The sequence below is a fragment of the Saimiri boliviensis genome, chromosome 1, assembly GCF_048565385.1.
Source record: "Saimiri boliviensis isolate mSaiBol1 chromosome 1, mSaiBol1.pri, whole genome shotgun sequence".
Taxonomy (NCBI): Eukaryota; Metazoa; Chordata; class Mammalia; order Primates; family Cebidae; genus Saimiri; species Saimiri boliviensis.
The window spans coordinates 41687667-41700064 of NC_133449.1; the positions used below are offsets into that span (position 1 = coordinate 41687667).

At 56.6% G+C, this 12398-nt stretch overlaps 1 protein-coding gene across 1 annotated transcript; it reads left to right on the plus strand.

Moving 5' to 3' along the window:
* The first annotated feature begins 1021 nt into the window (after positions 1–1021).
* On the plus strand, positions 1022–11716 carry PKDCC (protein kinase domain containing, cytoplasmic). Its single transcript, XM_010337571.3, has 7 exons — positions 1022–1821; positions 6419–6541; positions 7198–7469; positions 8109–8188; positions 8446–8553; positions 10369–10542; positions 10748–11716. Exons 1-7 carry the CDS (start codon positions 1183–1185, stop codon positions 10831–10833), a joined length of 1482 nt encoding a protein of 493 aa, XP_010335873.2. The 5' UTR covers positions 1022–1182; the 3' UTR covers positions 10834–11716.
* Positions 11717–12398: the final 682 nt, after the last annotated feature.

Here is a 12398-nt window from a genome sequence, read left to right on the forward strand (position 1 = left end):
AATTAGCACTAATGATGCAATCAGGGAGGGAGGAGGAGGGACCGAAGTTCTGGTGGCGTCAGCACCAACTTACACACAAGGTACACATTCCCTTCATCGGACACAATGGCCCCTTCAGACACGCGGAGGCACACACTCCACAGACAGGCGTCCGTGGGCACAAACGCACTCTTTGCGTAAGCTACTAGCATGCACACGGCTCCCGATACGCAGCTGACCCCGTCAGACCCCAGGCATCCTGGGGGGTAGAGAGCGACCGCCAGCTACATTTGGGGCATTCGAGGCAAGGAAAATCAGAAACACTTGGTAAAAGGAATTGAACAGGGCATCTCTGGCGAGCTCACGAGCATTCCCCTACGCTTAGAGCTCCTGTCCCACGCGCGCTCGCAGGTGCTGGCCCGGCTGCGCCCGCCTCCCCTTCACCATCGCCCCAACCCGGAATCCCGGGCTGAGCCAGGAGCTGCCACCCCCGGCCCCACCCGCGAGAGGCGCCTTCCCTGCGCCCAACCCGCCCCGAGGCCCCCGGTCCCAGGAGGGAGCGCTGAGATCACTCGGCTCTCCGCACCCCGGACCCAGCTGCTAGTCCCCTCCGGAGCCCGTTACCCGCCGGCCTCGCCCCTTTATCTTCCCCCCACGCTTCCCGGCCGGCTCCGTTATCCACCTCCCGGTCCCGTTATCCCGCCGCCCCGGACCCGTTATCCGCCCTCGCGTTGGGCGCCGAGCCCCCGCGCGCCTCCGGCCGCCGCCGCCCCCTCCCCCGCTCCCCAGCCGGAGCTCTGGGGGCCGCGGGCTGGGCAGGGCCGGAGCCGCCTCCGCGCCGCTTCCCAGGCCCGGACGGCCGCGGGAGGAGGTCCCGCTGTCAGTCAGCGGGGAAGGCCGGGCCGGGCGGCCGGAGGGGGCGGCGCCGAGGACTGGCTCGGGCCGGGAGCCGGGAGGCGGAGGCGGAGGGGCGGGGGCGGAGGCGGCTCTGGGCCTTATAAGCGGCGGGGGCAGGGCGGCAGGGAGGCAAGTGTCAGGCCGATGTGTCGCCCGCGAGGGGCCGGGGTCGGGGCCGCCGGGGCCATGCGCGCGGGCTGGGCAGGGGGCCGGCGGGGCGCAGAGCGGAGCCGCCTGGGAGCCTGAGCCGCCCGGGGCCGGGGCCGGGGAGCCGCGCGGGGCCGGCCGGCCAGGGGGAGGGGAGCGATGCGGCGCCGGCGGGCGGCAGTGGCCGCGGGTTTCTGCGCCTCCTTCCTGCTGGGCTCCGTCCTCAACGTGCTCTTCGCTCCGGGCTCGGAGCCTCCGCGGCCAGGCCAGTCCCCTGAGCCTTCGCCGGCCCCGGGCCCGGGCCGTCGCGGGGGTCGCGGGGAGCTGGCCCGGCAGATCCGGGCGCGCTACGAGGAGGTGCAGCGCTATTCCCGCGGGGGGCCCGGGCCCGGGGCGGGCCGGCCGGAGCGGCGGCGCCTGATGGACCTAGCTCCGGGCGGGCCGGGCCTGCAGCGCCCCCGGCCCCCCTGGGCCCGGCCCCTGCCCGACGGCGCCCCGGGCTGGCCCCTGGCTCCCGGCCCAGGCTCCCCCGGCCCGGGCCAGCGCCTGGGCTGCGCCGCGCTTCGCAATGTGTCCGGCGCTCAGTACGTGGGCTCAGGCTACACCAAGGCCGTGTACCGGGTCCGCCTGCCCGGCGGCGCCGCGGTGGCGCTCAAGGCGGTGGACTTCAGCGGCCACGATCTGGGCAGCTGCGTGCGCGAGTTCGGGGTACGGAGGGGCTGCTATCGGCTGGCGGCCCACAAGCTGCTTAAGGAGATGGTGCTGCTGGAGCGTCTGCGGCACCCCAACGTGCTGCAGGTACGAGGGTGGGGGACGCGGGGGTGACGGTGTTGGCTGGGAGTGCCCAAGCCCTTGTCACTCTGGCTGGAAGAGAACCCCTTGATCTGGAGTGCCAGTGAGTACGCCCAGGCTAAGCTAGATGCAGAAACCGAACCATGGCGCTTCCCACTGCACCACCCTGCTTCTCACCCCTGGGTGGGCGTCCCTTTACCGAAGAACTCTTGTGTCTTTCGGCATTGACACATCTCTTCAAGACAGGCCAGGACGGAGGCTCCCGAAACTCAGCGGGCGGAGCAGTCCATTAAGACTTAGGACTTTCTCCTCCAGGCTGGAGTTGGGATGTTGAACACCAGGGATATTACCCCAGCCAAAATAACCCTAAGCCAAGATACTTGAGTCAGAATTCCAACTGTGTGGTAACGTCCCCCTTCTTGATGAAACTTCTCTCAACTTCCAGTGACTTTGAAAATGAGACGGGACAGCAATGGGGTTGGAAAGGGCTGGAAAGAGACCATGTATCAGGCTTGACTCCCAGAGAGTCTCCCTGCCCCCCCCACACACACACCCAACGCCCCCCAGAAGACACTGAAGGGGGCTGGGGAGCAGGCTAGAAAAAGGGAGCGCAGCCCTTCCCAGAAGTGAACCGAGGGTTCTCCAGGCCTTAAAAGGGGTCGTTGAGTCCCTAAAGAAGCCTCAAGGTCTCAGCTCAGTGAACAGACTGGCAGCCTGAGGGTCTAAATGTCACACTGTCTGAGTGTATATAGCCAAGAGGCTGGAAGGTTGAGAAGGCCAAATGCCCAGGTTCCAACTCCACGGGACTCTGCCTCACCTGTTCACTGGAGACACACAGGAGGGAGAGATGAAACCCCCACCTTGTCCCCTCCAAGCTAGACTTAAAGTGAGCCTCTCACCGTCCCAGCACCGCCCTAACACAGTCTAAGTCCTCTCTCTCAGGTCTCCCTCCATCCTAAGATCAGGCCTTTACTTAGACATGGCCTTTGCACATGTCTAAGTAAAGAGAGGGGAATCCTGACCACTCTTGGCCCGGTGAACATGGGGTGTGTGCAGCCTCTCCAGAGGATAAATTTGCACACACCTTCCACCTCCCAGCCCACTCAAACTAACCTTTCTGCACCCAGCAGAAATGACTGGAAACCCAGGATTCCTTCTCTCCTTTCCTCAGGAGTGAGATGGTACCCCAGCCCTGGAGAGATGGGTGGACATCGTAGAATAGGAGAGATTGGCCCAGTCTCCCCCCGCCCTGCCTCCCCCACCTTGTATTCCCCGACCCTGGTCAGACACTTGCAGCTTCAGGGAGTGAGCCCCTGGTTACCTGGCCATTCTGACTGGGAGGATCTTGTACTGTTTGCTTCCCAGGGACTCTTGGGAACTTTTTGGAAACTCTAGGGTGTCAGCCAGATCCTGAGGTGGTGGAGAGATCTTGAGTGACTTAGCAGGACATAAAGTCTTAGTTACTTGACTCAAGACCCCCTCCTTCGGAAGGGTTTGATGTTTGATGTGCTTTCTTATCTCTTAAGAAACGTCTTCCTCACTCTTCCCACCCAAACTTCCTGACCAGCATTCAGCTAACGCCCCACAGGATGGTCCTCCTCTGAAATACATCACATATATCACAGGATGGTCCTCCTTTGAAATGTCAGGCCCACAGCCCAATTCTGAAGGCACCAAAGAAAAATTCCAACAGAATAATTTTCACCCTTCCCTTACCAAACCAAGCCCAGGGTTGTCTGGGATTGGCTGTGTGACTCTATTGTAGAGTCCTAAAGGAGAGTTAGTGGCACCAGGGGACAAAGGTTGCTAAGGGAGAGAGGGTCACAGGTCCTTCCTACCCAGGAAAAGTGAAAAGGGGGCCCTTTAGTGTGAGTTTAGGGGCTACTTTGAGGGTGGGTCTCCCCTATTCGTCTTGTGGCTGGGGTCCCTCTGGCTCCCTCAGCAGCCGTCTTTGCTGGCAGGGAAGCCGACAAGGGGATCTTCCTGCCTGGGAGCCTTCAGGGCAGGTGTACAGGGAACTCGAAATAATGCAGCTTTAATTCCTCTGAATCATTTAAATTTTCAAAACCGTTTGACTGTTTGCTGAACTGGGGAGGAGCCAGAGAACATTTCTAGAGTTCCTAGTCGTGCAGGCCCAACACCCTCCCTCTCTGAGCAGCCCAAAGTTGGTGCTGTGGCTTCTAATAGAAAATGCCCAAGCTAGCAGGCCCCAACGGCACCTCCCAGGGCTTTTTCTGGTCATGGAGACTGCCTGGGCAAGATCTTTCTATCCATCTTCTTTGACCCCTCCCCACTCCGCCCCTGACACACGCGCGTACACACACTCCCTCACGTGACTGACTCCTCTGTAGCCTAGGGCCAAAGGGCACAAGGGTCTTCCCTCCCCTCAACCTCTCCCCACCTCTCCCTGTCATCCTGGGGCCCCCAGGCCTGCCTGGGCCCAGATTCAGGCCCTGCTAGAGTATATTTCTTCTCCCAGCTGAACAAAAGATGTGACTGAAATGCTCAGCCTCACGCTTCCTGGGGGGGTTAATGGTGTCTTTTTATTTTTTCCTGAGGGGTGTTGATTAATACCTCGTTAACAGCGCATTTAACGACCTCCGGGTGTTTAATAACCTTCAGAAGTTTCCCACAAAGGCTCAGACTCTGGGCAAGAAAATGAGAACCAGGCCTCAGGGCTGTTCCCCTTACCTTCCCCCCACCCCACCAGGGTCTGGGGCCTCCCTGAATTGATGGGGAGGGGGTGGAGAGAGTAAAAGAGGGTGCCTGAAGCTGCCCCGGCCCCCCAAGTCACAGCCCAAGAGTGAGGCTTTTCCCCATGCCAACAGGATGACGAGAACTGAGGGACACTCCCTGGAGTGGCTCTGGAGAGGGTGTGAGTGATGGCACGAGGGTGACAGTGCACGGAGATATCCAGGCCATGAGCTCAGCATCCCTACCCCTCCACCACGTAGCTCCCCTCTCCCTCTAGTCGGGCCTGGACAACTCGGCCTTTGCATTTGTACCCCACAGGGTGCTGGTTGTTTTGAGCACTGTACGAGCCCCCAGCTGCTGTGGAGTGTGTCAGAAGAGCCAGGGGGAAGCCTGTGGATGCTGTTTAGGTGGGAGTGACAGTCAGGCTATACTTCCAAGAAGTCCCTGGGCAGTACAGAGCTTCTCCCCAGATGGTATACAGTAGACAGTTCCCTGTGACCATAACCCCAAAAGAACTGATCCTCCTACCAGGCTCGGTGGCTCACGTCTGTAATCCCAGTACTTTGGGAGGCCAAGGCGGGTGGATGACGAGATCAGGAGTTCAAGACCAGCCTGACCAACATGGAGAAACTCCATCTCTACTAAAAATACAAAAATTACCCCGGCGGGTGTGGTGGCACATCCCTGTGATCCCAGCTACTTGGGAGGCTGAGGCAGGTTGAACCCAGGAGGTGGAGGTTGCAGTGAGCTGAGATCGTGCCACTGCACTCCAGCCTAGGCAATAGAGCAGACTCCATCTCAAAAAAAAAAAAGAAAGAAAGACAAAGAAAGGAAGAAAGAAAAAGAACTGATCTTCCAAGAGGAACCATCACTCAGTACCAACCCCACTGACACATGTCACTCATATGTAAAACACACCCAAGGATGTGCTCTCAGGTACCTTATTCTTATCAACACTTGTTACCAATCTGAGAGAACTTGCTTTTCCTCCCTTAAGACCCAGGTAGAAAAAACTGAAGCTGCCAGAAGGTAGAAATGATGACGGATAGATACAGATTGGAGGAGGGGAGGAGGGATAATGGCCAACCGTTTGCTGGCTTGTGTATTAGCAAACAGCATTCTTAGAAAAAACAAGTTGTGGCTGAGCATAGTGGCTCATGCCTGTAATCCCAGCACTTTGGGAGGCCGAGGTGGGCAGGTCAGGAGTTCAAGGCCAGCCTGGCCAACATGGTAAAACGCTGTTTCTACTAAAAATACAAAAATTAGCCAGGCATGGTGGCAAATGCCTAGAATCTCAGCTACTTGGCAGGCTGAGGCAGGAGAATCACTTCCACCCAGGAGGCAGAGGTTGCAGTGAGTCAAGATCATGCCACTGCACTCCAGCCTAGGCAACAGAGTAAGACTGTCTCAAAAAAAAAAAAAAGAAACAAAGAAAAAGAAAAGAGGGAAACAGGTTGTGGAATACGAGTGGCATAAATTCACTTCTTAGCTTCTGCACTGATCAGCTATGTGACCTTCTACAAGCAACTTAATCCCTCTGAGTCGACTTCCTCACCTGAAGTTGGAGACAATAATGACACCTACTGCACTCATTAGGGTTATTATAAGAATTGAGTTATGCACATAGAGCAATTTAGCGTGGTGCCTGGCACGTGGTTAACTCACAGTGGCCAGCTCTGTCCATTGACCTGAGTTGGAAGGGGTGAGGGGCTGATGTGGTCAGCAGGAACTCTGACTGCAGGGAAGAGAGGGCAAGCTTCCGAGGCGATGCTGCCATTCTCTTCTGGCCTAAGCTGAAGCAAAGGCCTAGGGATGGTGTTGGGGGAGAGAAAGGGGGACCTGACAGTTTGGCCCTTCCCTGTCCCCACCCCACCCTGTGACCTAATGACCTGCCCTCGGCTTTCCTCAGCTCTATGGCTACTGCTACCAGGACAGCGAGGACATCCCAGACACCCTGACCACCATCACGGAGCTGGGCGCCCCTGTAGAAATGATCCAGCTGCTGCAGACTTCCTGGGAGGATCGATTCCGAGTGAGTGCAGAGGAGGGCTCGGGCCCTGGGCTCCTTGCTGGGAAGGTTCTCCCTTAGAAGGCCAGCCCTCCAGAGCAGCTTCCACTCCTCCTCCACCCAGGGAGAGGGAGGGGAGGAAGGCGCACAGGCTGACTCAGGCACCGGCCAAAGGGTTCAAAAAAGAAGCAAGACAGAGGATCCTGACACTCTGTGCTCTTGCCTTCCCCACCACTCCCCGTGCACATGTACACACCAGCTCGTGGAAGCTGGCACCCTAAAGAGGGGAACACACGCTCGCTCACACTCAGCCTGGCTGCAGGAGGGCCAGGTCCTAGAACTAGGAAAGACCTTGATATCATCTTGACCCTCCCACTATTTCTGTACACTGAACTAAAACTATATTCAGGATGCAACCTCAGGGAAGAGACACAGTATCCCCAGACCTTGCTGCTGCCCTCCATATTATTTGCAGGGTCAGGCCAACCAAGAGTTAATAGGAAATCACTGGCCTCCTCTCCGAGGCTGCTGACCTTGGCCTTTGTGAAGCACTGGGGCCTATAGAAGAAAAGTACCAACCCCCACAAGCTACGTCCAGATTCCAAAAGGAGGGTGTCCTTGAGCCCCACAGACCCACACCCAGGAGCAATGCAGTGAGCAGTCTTTTTTCTGCCCCTCAGATCTGCCTGAGCCTGGGCCGTCTCCTCCACCACCTGGCCCACTCCCCACTGGGCTCCGTCACTCTGCTGGACTTCCGCCCTCGACAGTTTGTGCTGGTGGATGGGGAGCTGAAGGTGACGGACCTGGATGACGCACGTGTGGAGGAGACGCCGTGTGCTGCCAGTGCCGACTGCATACTCGAGTTCCCAGCCAGGAACTTCACCCTGCCCTGCTCAGCCCAGGGCTGGTGCGAGGGCATGAACGAGAAGCGGAACCTCTATAATGCCTACAGGTGACCTCCGACTCAGGAACTCCATCAAGGGAGAATGGGCCAGGAGAGCATGGCAGGAAGAGAGCCAACGTGGAGGCCAGCTAGGGCAGAAGACTCAGCCTTGACCAGTGGAGTCATAGAGCAGGGGAAGGCTTCCATCCTGTCCAGAAGGGAATATTCAGGCTTCTAATGGGGAGGCTAAAAATAGACAGCTCCAAGGAGAATCTGGGTTAGAGGGTGGCAGCTGGAGGCTTCTTAAAATAGCATTGGACTCAGAGCCTAGGGCTGGTGAAACTGGTACCCCTCCCCGCACCCCTGCTTCCCACCTGGGCCCTTGTGCTCTGGGAAGTTCCTCACTGGGCCCCAACCATGGGGCTGATTCTGACACCAGGAGTCAGACAGGGGATAATGTGGGGCTGGGAGGGTGGGCAAGCCCTGGGAAGGGGTGGAAAACAGGCCCCTGGTTTCGGTTAGTATGAAGTTAGGTGTGGTCTTAGCATGTGTGCAGAACCCTCTCCCAAGGCTGAGTAGACTTCATGGCGCACCCGGGGATCTGCCTGGTTGCTAGGCCTGAGGGTTCCAGCTCCCTGGCCAGGTTAGCGTTCTACCTCTGTGTCTCTAAGGGCTGGGCCCCTGAGCCACTGGTGTCCTCTGTCACAGGTTTTTCTTCACATACCTCCTGCCTCACAGTGCTCCGCCTTCGCTGCGGCCTCTGCTGGACAGCATTGTCAATGCCACAGGTGAGCTCTCCAGGGCCCATCTGCTTCCAGGCACCTGCCCCTCCCCCAGCAAAAGTGGGGAGAAAAACAACTCAGCGCAGCACCGGGTCCAGAAACCATCATTTCCTAAGGTGGCATTCTGCAGCACACCCTCCCTCCCTGGCCCTCTGTTCACTGAGGCACAGGTTCCAGAGGCAGAGGAGGGAGCAACTGGCTGCTGGCTTCAGGGCGGAGTGGGAGCTCTGGACATCTTGTCTTAGCCACTCTGTACTCTGCAGGAGAGCTCACCTGGGGGGTAGACGAGACCCTGGCCCAGCTGGAGAAGGTGCTGCACCTGTACCGGAGCGGGCAGTATCTCCAGAACTTCACAGCAAGCAGCAGTGCTGGTGAGTGGCCCGACCTGATCAGCAGGGAAGCGGGAAACAGGATGGTGGATGAGTGACCCTGCCCAGCTAGGCTAAGGGGCTCACCTTTTCTCTGGGGGCCTTTTCTCTGGGGACCCCTGTCTCCAAAGGCCACTCTAGGGGCTCACATAGAGTCATGGAGAGGCTGACACGGAGTAATTTGAGGTTCCATCTCTAGCTGAGCTATAGCAACTATAATCCTGCCTTCAATTTGGGGGTGGGCACTGACACCCCTACTCTGGATGGCTCCAAACCCTATCGTATATTAGCTCTGTGACTGAGCGAGTTACTCCTTGAACCTCAGTTTCCTCATCTGTGAATTGGGTTCACTTTTACCCACCTTACCAAATTCTTATGGGAATTAACCGTCGGGTGAAATGTGTGAAAGCAATTAGTGCACTTCCTATGACACAGCTAGAACACAGTATATGGTTGCTTCTCTTTCCTTCCTCTAACCTCCCAGGGCTTGAAGGGCACTGGACAGTAGGCGAGGACCATGCTGAAACCAGCCAAGAAGCCCCAGGGCAGGGGTAGAATTCCAGCCCCTGGTTACAGGCTATGGTCCTTCTGCTGAAGCCCTGGGGTTTAGCTGGGGTTGGCCAGGGTTGAGGGGTGAGAAGACATCATATTCAGGGAGCTCTGGCTAGTCTTAGGGGTGGGGGAACCCTGTTAGCCCTGTAAATAAAGTTTAACGAGGTGAACAATGGCTGGCTCTGTCCCTGAGGATGCCGTTTATGGGGCTGTAAATCACAGTCAGCCCTGGACTTTGGTCTAGTCCCTGGTAGGAGAAGGAGGCAGGAGGGCGGGGTGGCCAGAGGCCCAGGGCTTCTGCATTATCAGTCCAAAGCTGGGGCTCTCCAGGCAGTGGGAAAGACAGGAGCAAACGAGGCCAGCAGCTGAGCCGCTCACCGATTGTGAATTTTCAGTTTCTGAGGCTCTCTCTGTGTAATGAGATCTCAGATTTTTCCTGCAGCCCCCTCCCCACTCTAGCCATAGATTTTTTGCATTTTAGTCCATTTGCATGCCTCTTAACTTCAAAAGACCCTGACTCCCTTCCATCCCAGGCCTGTCTGTGGAACTTGCCTAACTTCTCTCCTCAAGGCCAGGAGAAAATGTGAATGAAGTTTGCTCTGAACGCTTTGCAGGCCACACTGGATGCTGGTTAGAAATGCAGGTTCTCAGTTCCACCCCAGACCTACAGAATCAGAATCTGCATTTGGCCAGGCATGGTGATTCACACCTGTAATCCCAGCACTTTGGGAGGCTGAGATGGGAGGATCCCTTGAGCCCGTGATTTCAAGGCTGCAGTGAACTATGATTGTGCCACTGTACTCTAGTTTGGGCAACAGAGTGAGACCCTATCAAAAAAAAAAAAAAGAATCTGCATTTTGACAAGAGTCTTTGGTGATTCACATGCATGTTGAAGTTTGAGAAGCCTGGCTATAACTGTGTAAAATGTCCTGACCTCAGCAATTAACCTAGACAGCTGGGGCTCTGTGTGTCCCTGTATATGTCTGTCCCCATGCATGTGCCTGCTATTTCGTACTGCCTGAACCAGCTGCCCTTAGATTTGGGAGATATGTATCTCCTGAAAACCAAATCTGTGCTTTGTCTTTATCGAGCATTCAGCCCAGTTTTAACAGCGGTAAATGCCTTCATTTCCATGCTAGCGGGCAGGGCGGGACTTAAGCTTTCACCTAGGAAATGAGTCTTGCTTCCCTTTTCAGAAAGTGGCACATCCCTGGGTAGTCTCCCTGGGCATACAGAGTTCTCATTTTACTCCATCCCAACCCACAGAGTACCAGCGCATCCCAGACAGCGCCATCCCCCAGGAAGACTACCGCTGCTGGCCCTCCTACCACCACGGGAGCTGCCTCCTTTCAGTGTTCAACCTGGCTGAGGCCGTGGACGTCTGTGAGAGCCATGCCCAGTGCCGAGCCTTTGTGGTCACAAACCAGACCACCTGGACAGGTGAGCCAGTGGGAGAAGGCCTTCCAAAGGAGATGGCAGGACCTCTCTAGAGATTGACAGATAGTGGTCCCCCATCAGAAGCCAGAGGGGATGTGGAGATGATGAGAGAGATATCTGTGTCTTCAAGGCAGTCAAATTAGGGAGAATGGCCCTGCCTCCAGGGAGAGAAACATCCAGCCCTGTTACCTCTCACCTCTGCCCCCAGGTCGGCAGCTGGTCTTTTTCAAGACTGGATGGAGCCAAGTGGTCCCTGATCCCAACAAGACCACCTATGTGAAGGCCTCTGGCTGACCTGTCTGAGGGCTCGGCTGACCAGCTGACTGTCCTCACCGGCTGGGCTTGCCTGTGCAGGGAGTGACTTGCACTAGCAGCTCTGCCTGTCACTTGGGAACCCCTGCAGACAAAACTAACATCCCGGACAGACCGATGTGACCAGGACAAACGTGCAATAATGCCAAATGTTAAAATGTGAGTTTACCAGCCTAGCTATGGGACTGCTGGCTCCCAGGCCAGGAATCATGGGGGATGACTGCCTCTCCAACCCTCTGGGCAGCAAGCAAGGCTCAGGCTAGTCTCCCCAGTGGGGGCTGTGCCCTTCCCTGAGACAGTTCCATAGGCAGCCCCATCACTGTGTTCAGTAGCGTGAGAATGTAGCTAAAGCCCTGCTGCTGCTGCTGCTGCTGCTGCTGCTGCTGCTGCTGCTGCTGCTGCTGCTGCTGCTGCAGCACATGCCACAGCAGGCGGGGGGCTGCATGGGGACCATCCACCGCCGGTGTTCTCTCAGCTTAGCTCTGGACAGGAGACTTGGCGGGGGATACTCTGGGATGTTGGTGATTCTGTACCTGGGGAGGATGTTGCTGACCTCCCGACAAGGGGCACTCCCAGGCCAGCCCAGGGGTCGGGGCAAAGGTGCACACCTCAGCACGAGCCAAGACTGGGGTTGGAGAGCAGGTGCGGTTTGAGCCAGGACCTGGGGAGGGGTGGGGCCGGGGCCTTTCTGCCTCATTTGCTTTCAGTGAAAGCCGCAAAGCAGCCAAAACCAGGCTCTCCCCGTTCCTGGAGTTTGAATATCCAGAATCTTTTGTACTTCTTGTTCGTTAAATTGTTTATTTTTGTAAAAAAAAATAAAATCCGTTAATAAAATGATGCTTCACAGCAAAATCTTCCCCAGTGACAGTTTCTTAGGTTGTGACTTCTTGGTCCTATGTCCTTGGTATATTATATTTGTGGGGATGCATGTGTCACAGGGGAAGATGAATGAAATCTCAGCAGCAAGCCCTGATGTCATCACGAAGTGTTTTCAGGTCCTGCTCCCATCCATGGTGCCCATCTCCAGCTGGGCCCTCCACATCTTGTCCCCAAAAAAGACATGGGGACTCCCCTTTCCCCCAAGGACATTCTCATTTTTACACAGACCAGCTTCTTATGTATGAAACCCTAACCCAGTGGAGTGATGTCCTCATGGTGGGATGTCAACCACGAAGCGGTCACCAGGAGCTCCCGAACAACCTGTAGGTGCGTCAGCTTTACTTCTGCACAGGGTTGGACCTGCCTGGGCCCACCACAAGGTCATGGGCACTAAGCTTTCCTGAGTCTTTCTCTGAACATGAAATACAGTCAGAAGAAAGGTGGGTCTGTAGAAAAACCAGCTTCCACTTTGTCGAATTTAGGAGGGAAGGTCTAGCCGGGTTGTATCCAAGCCCAGAGCAAAACCAGGGACCTGCAGCTCAGGATCACACAGAGGCCAGAGAGCCCTGCCATGAATGCAGGTCTTCTGACTTGAAACCCACGTCTTCTCTCCTGTACACCATTCTACTTCTAGAATATTCTTGACGGGCATACACCTTTGGAGGCTC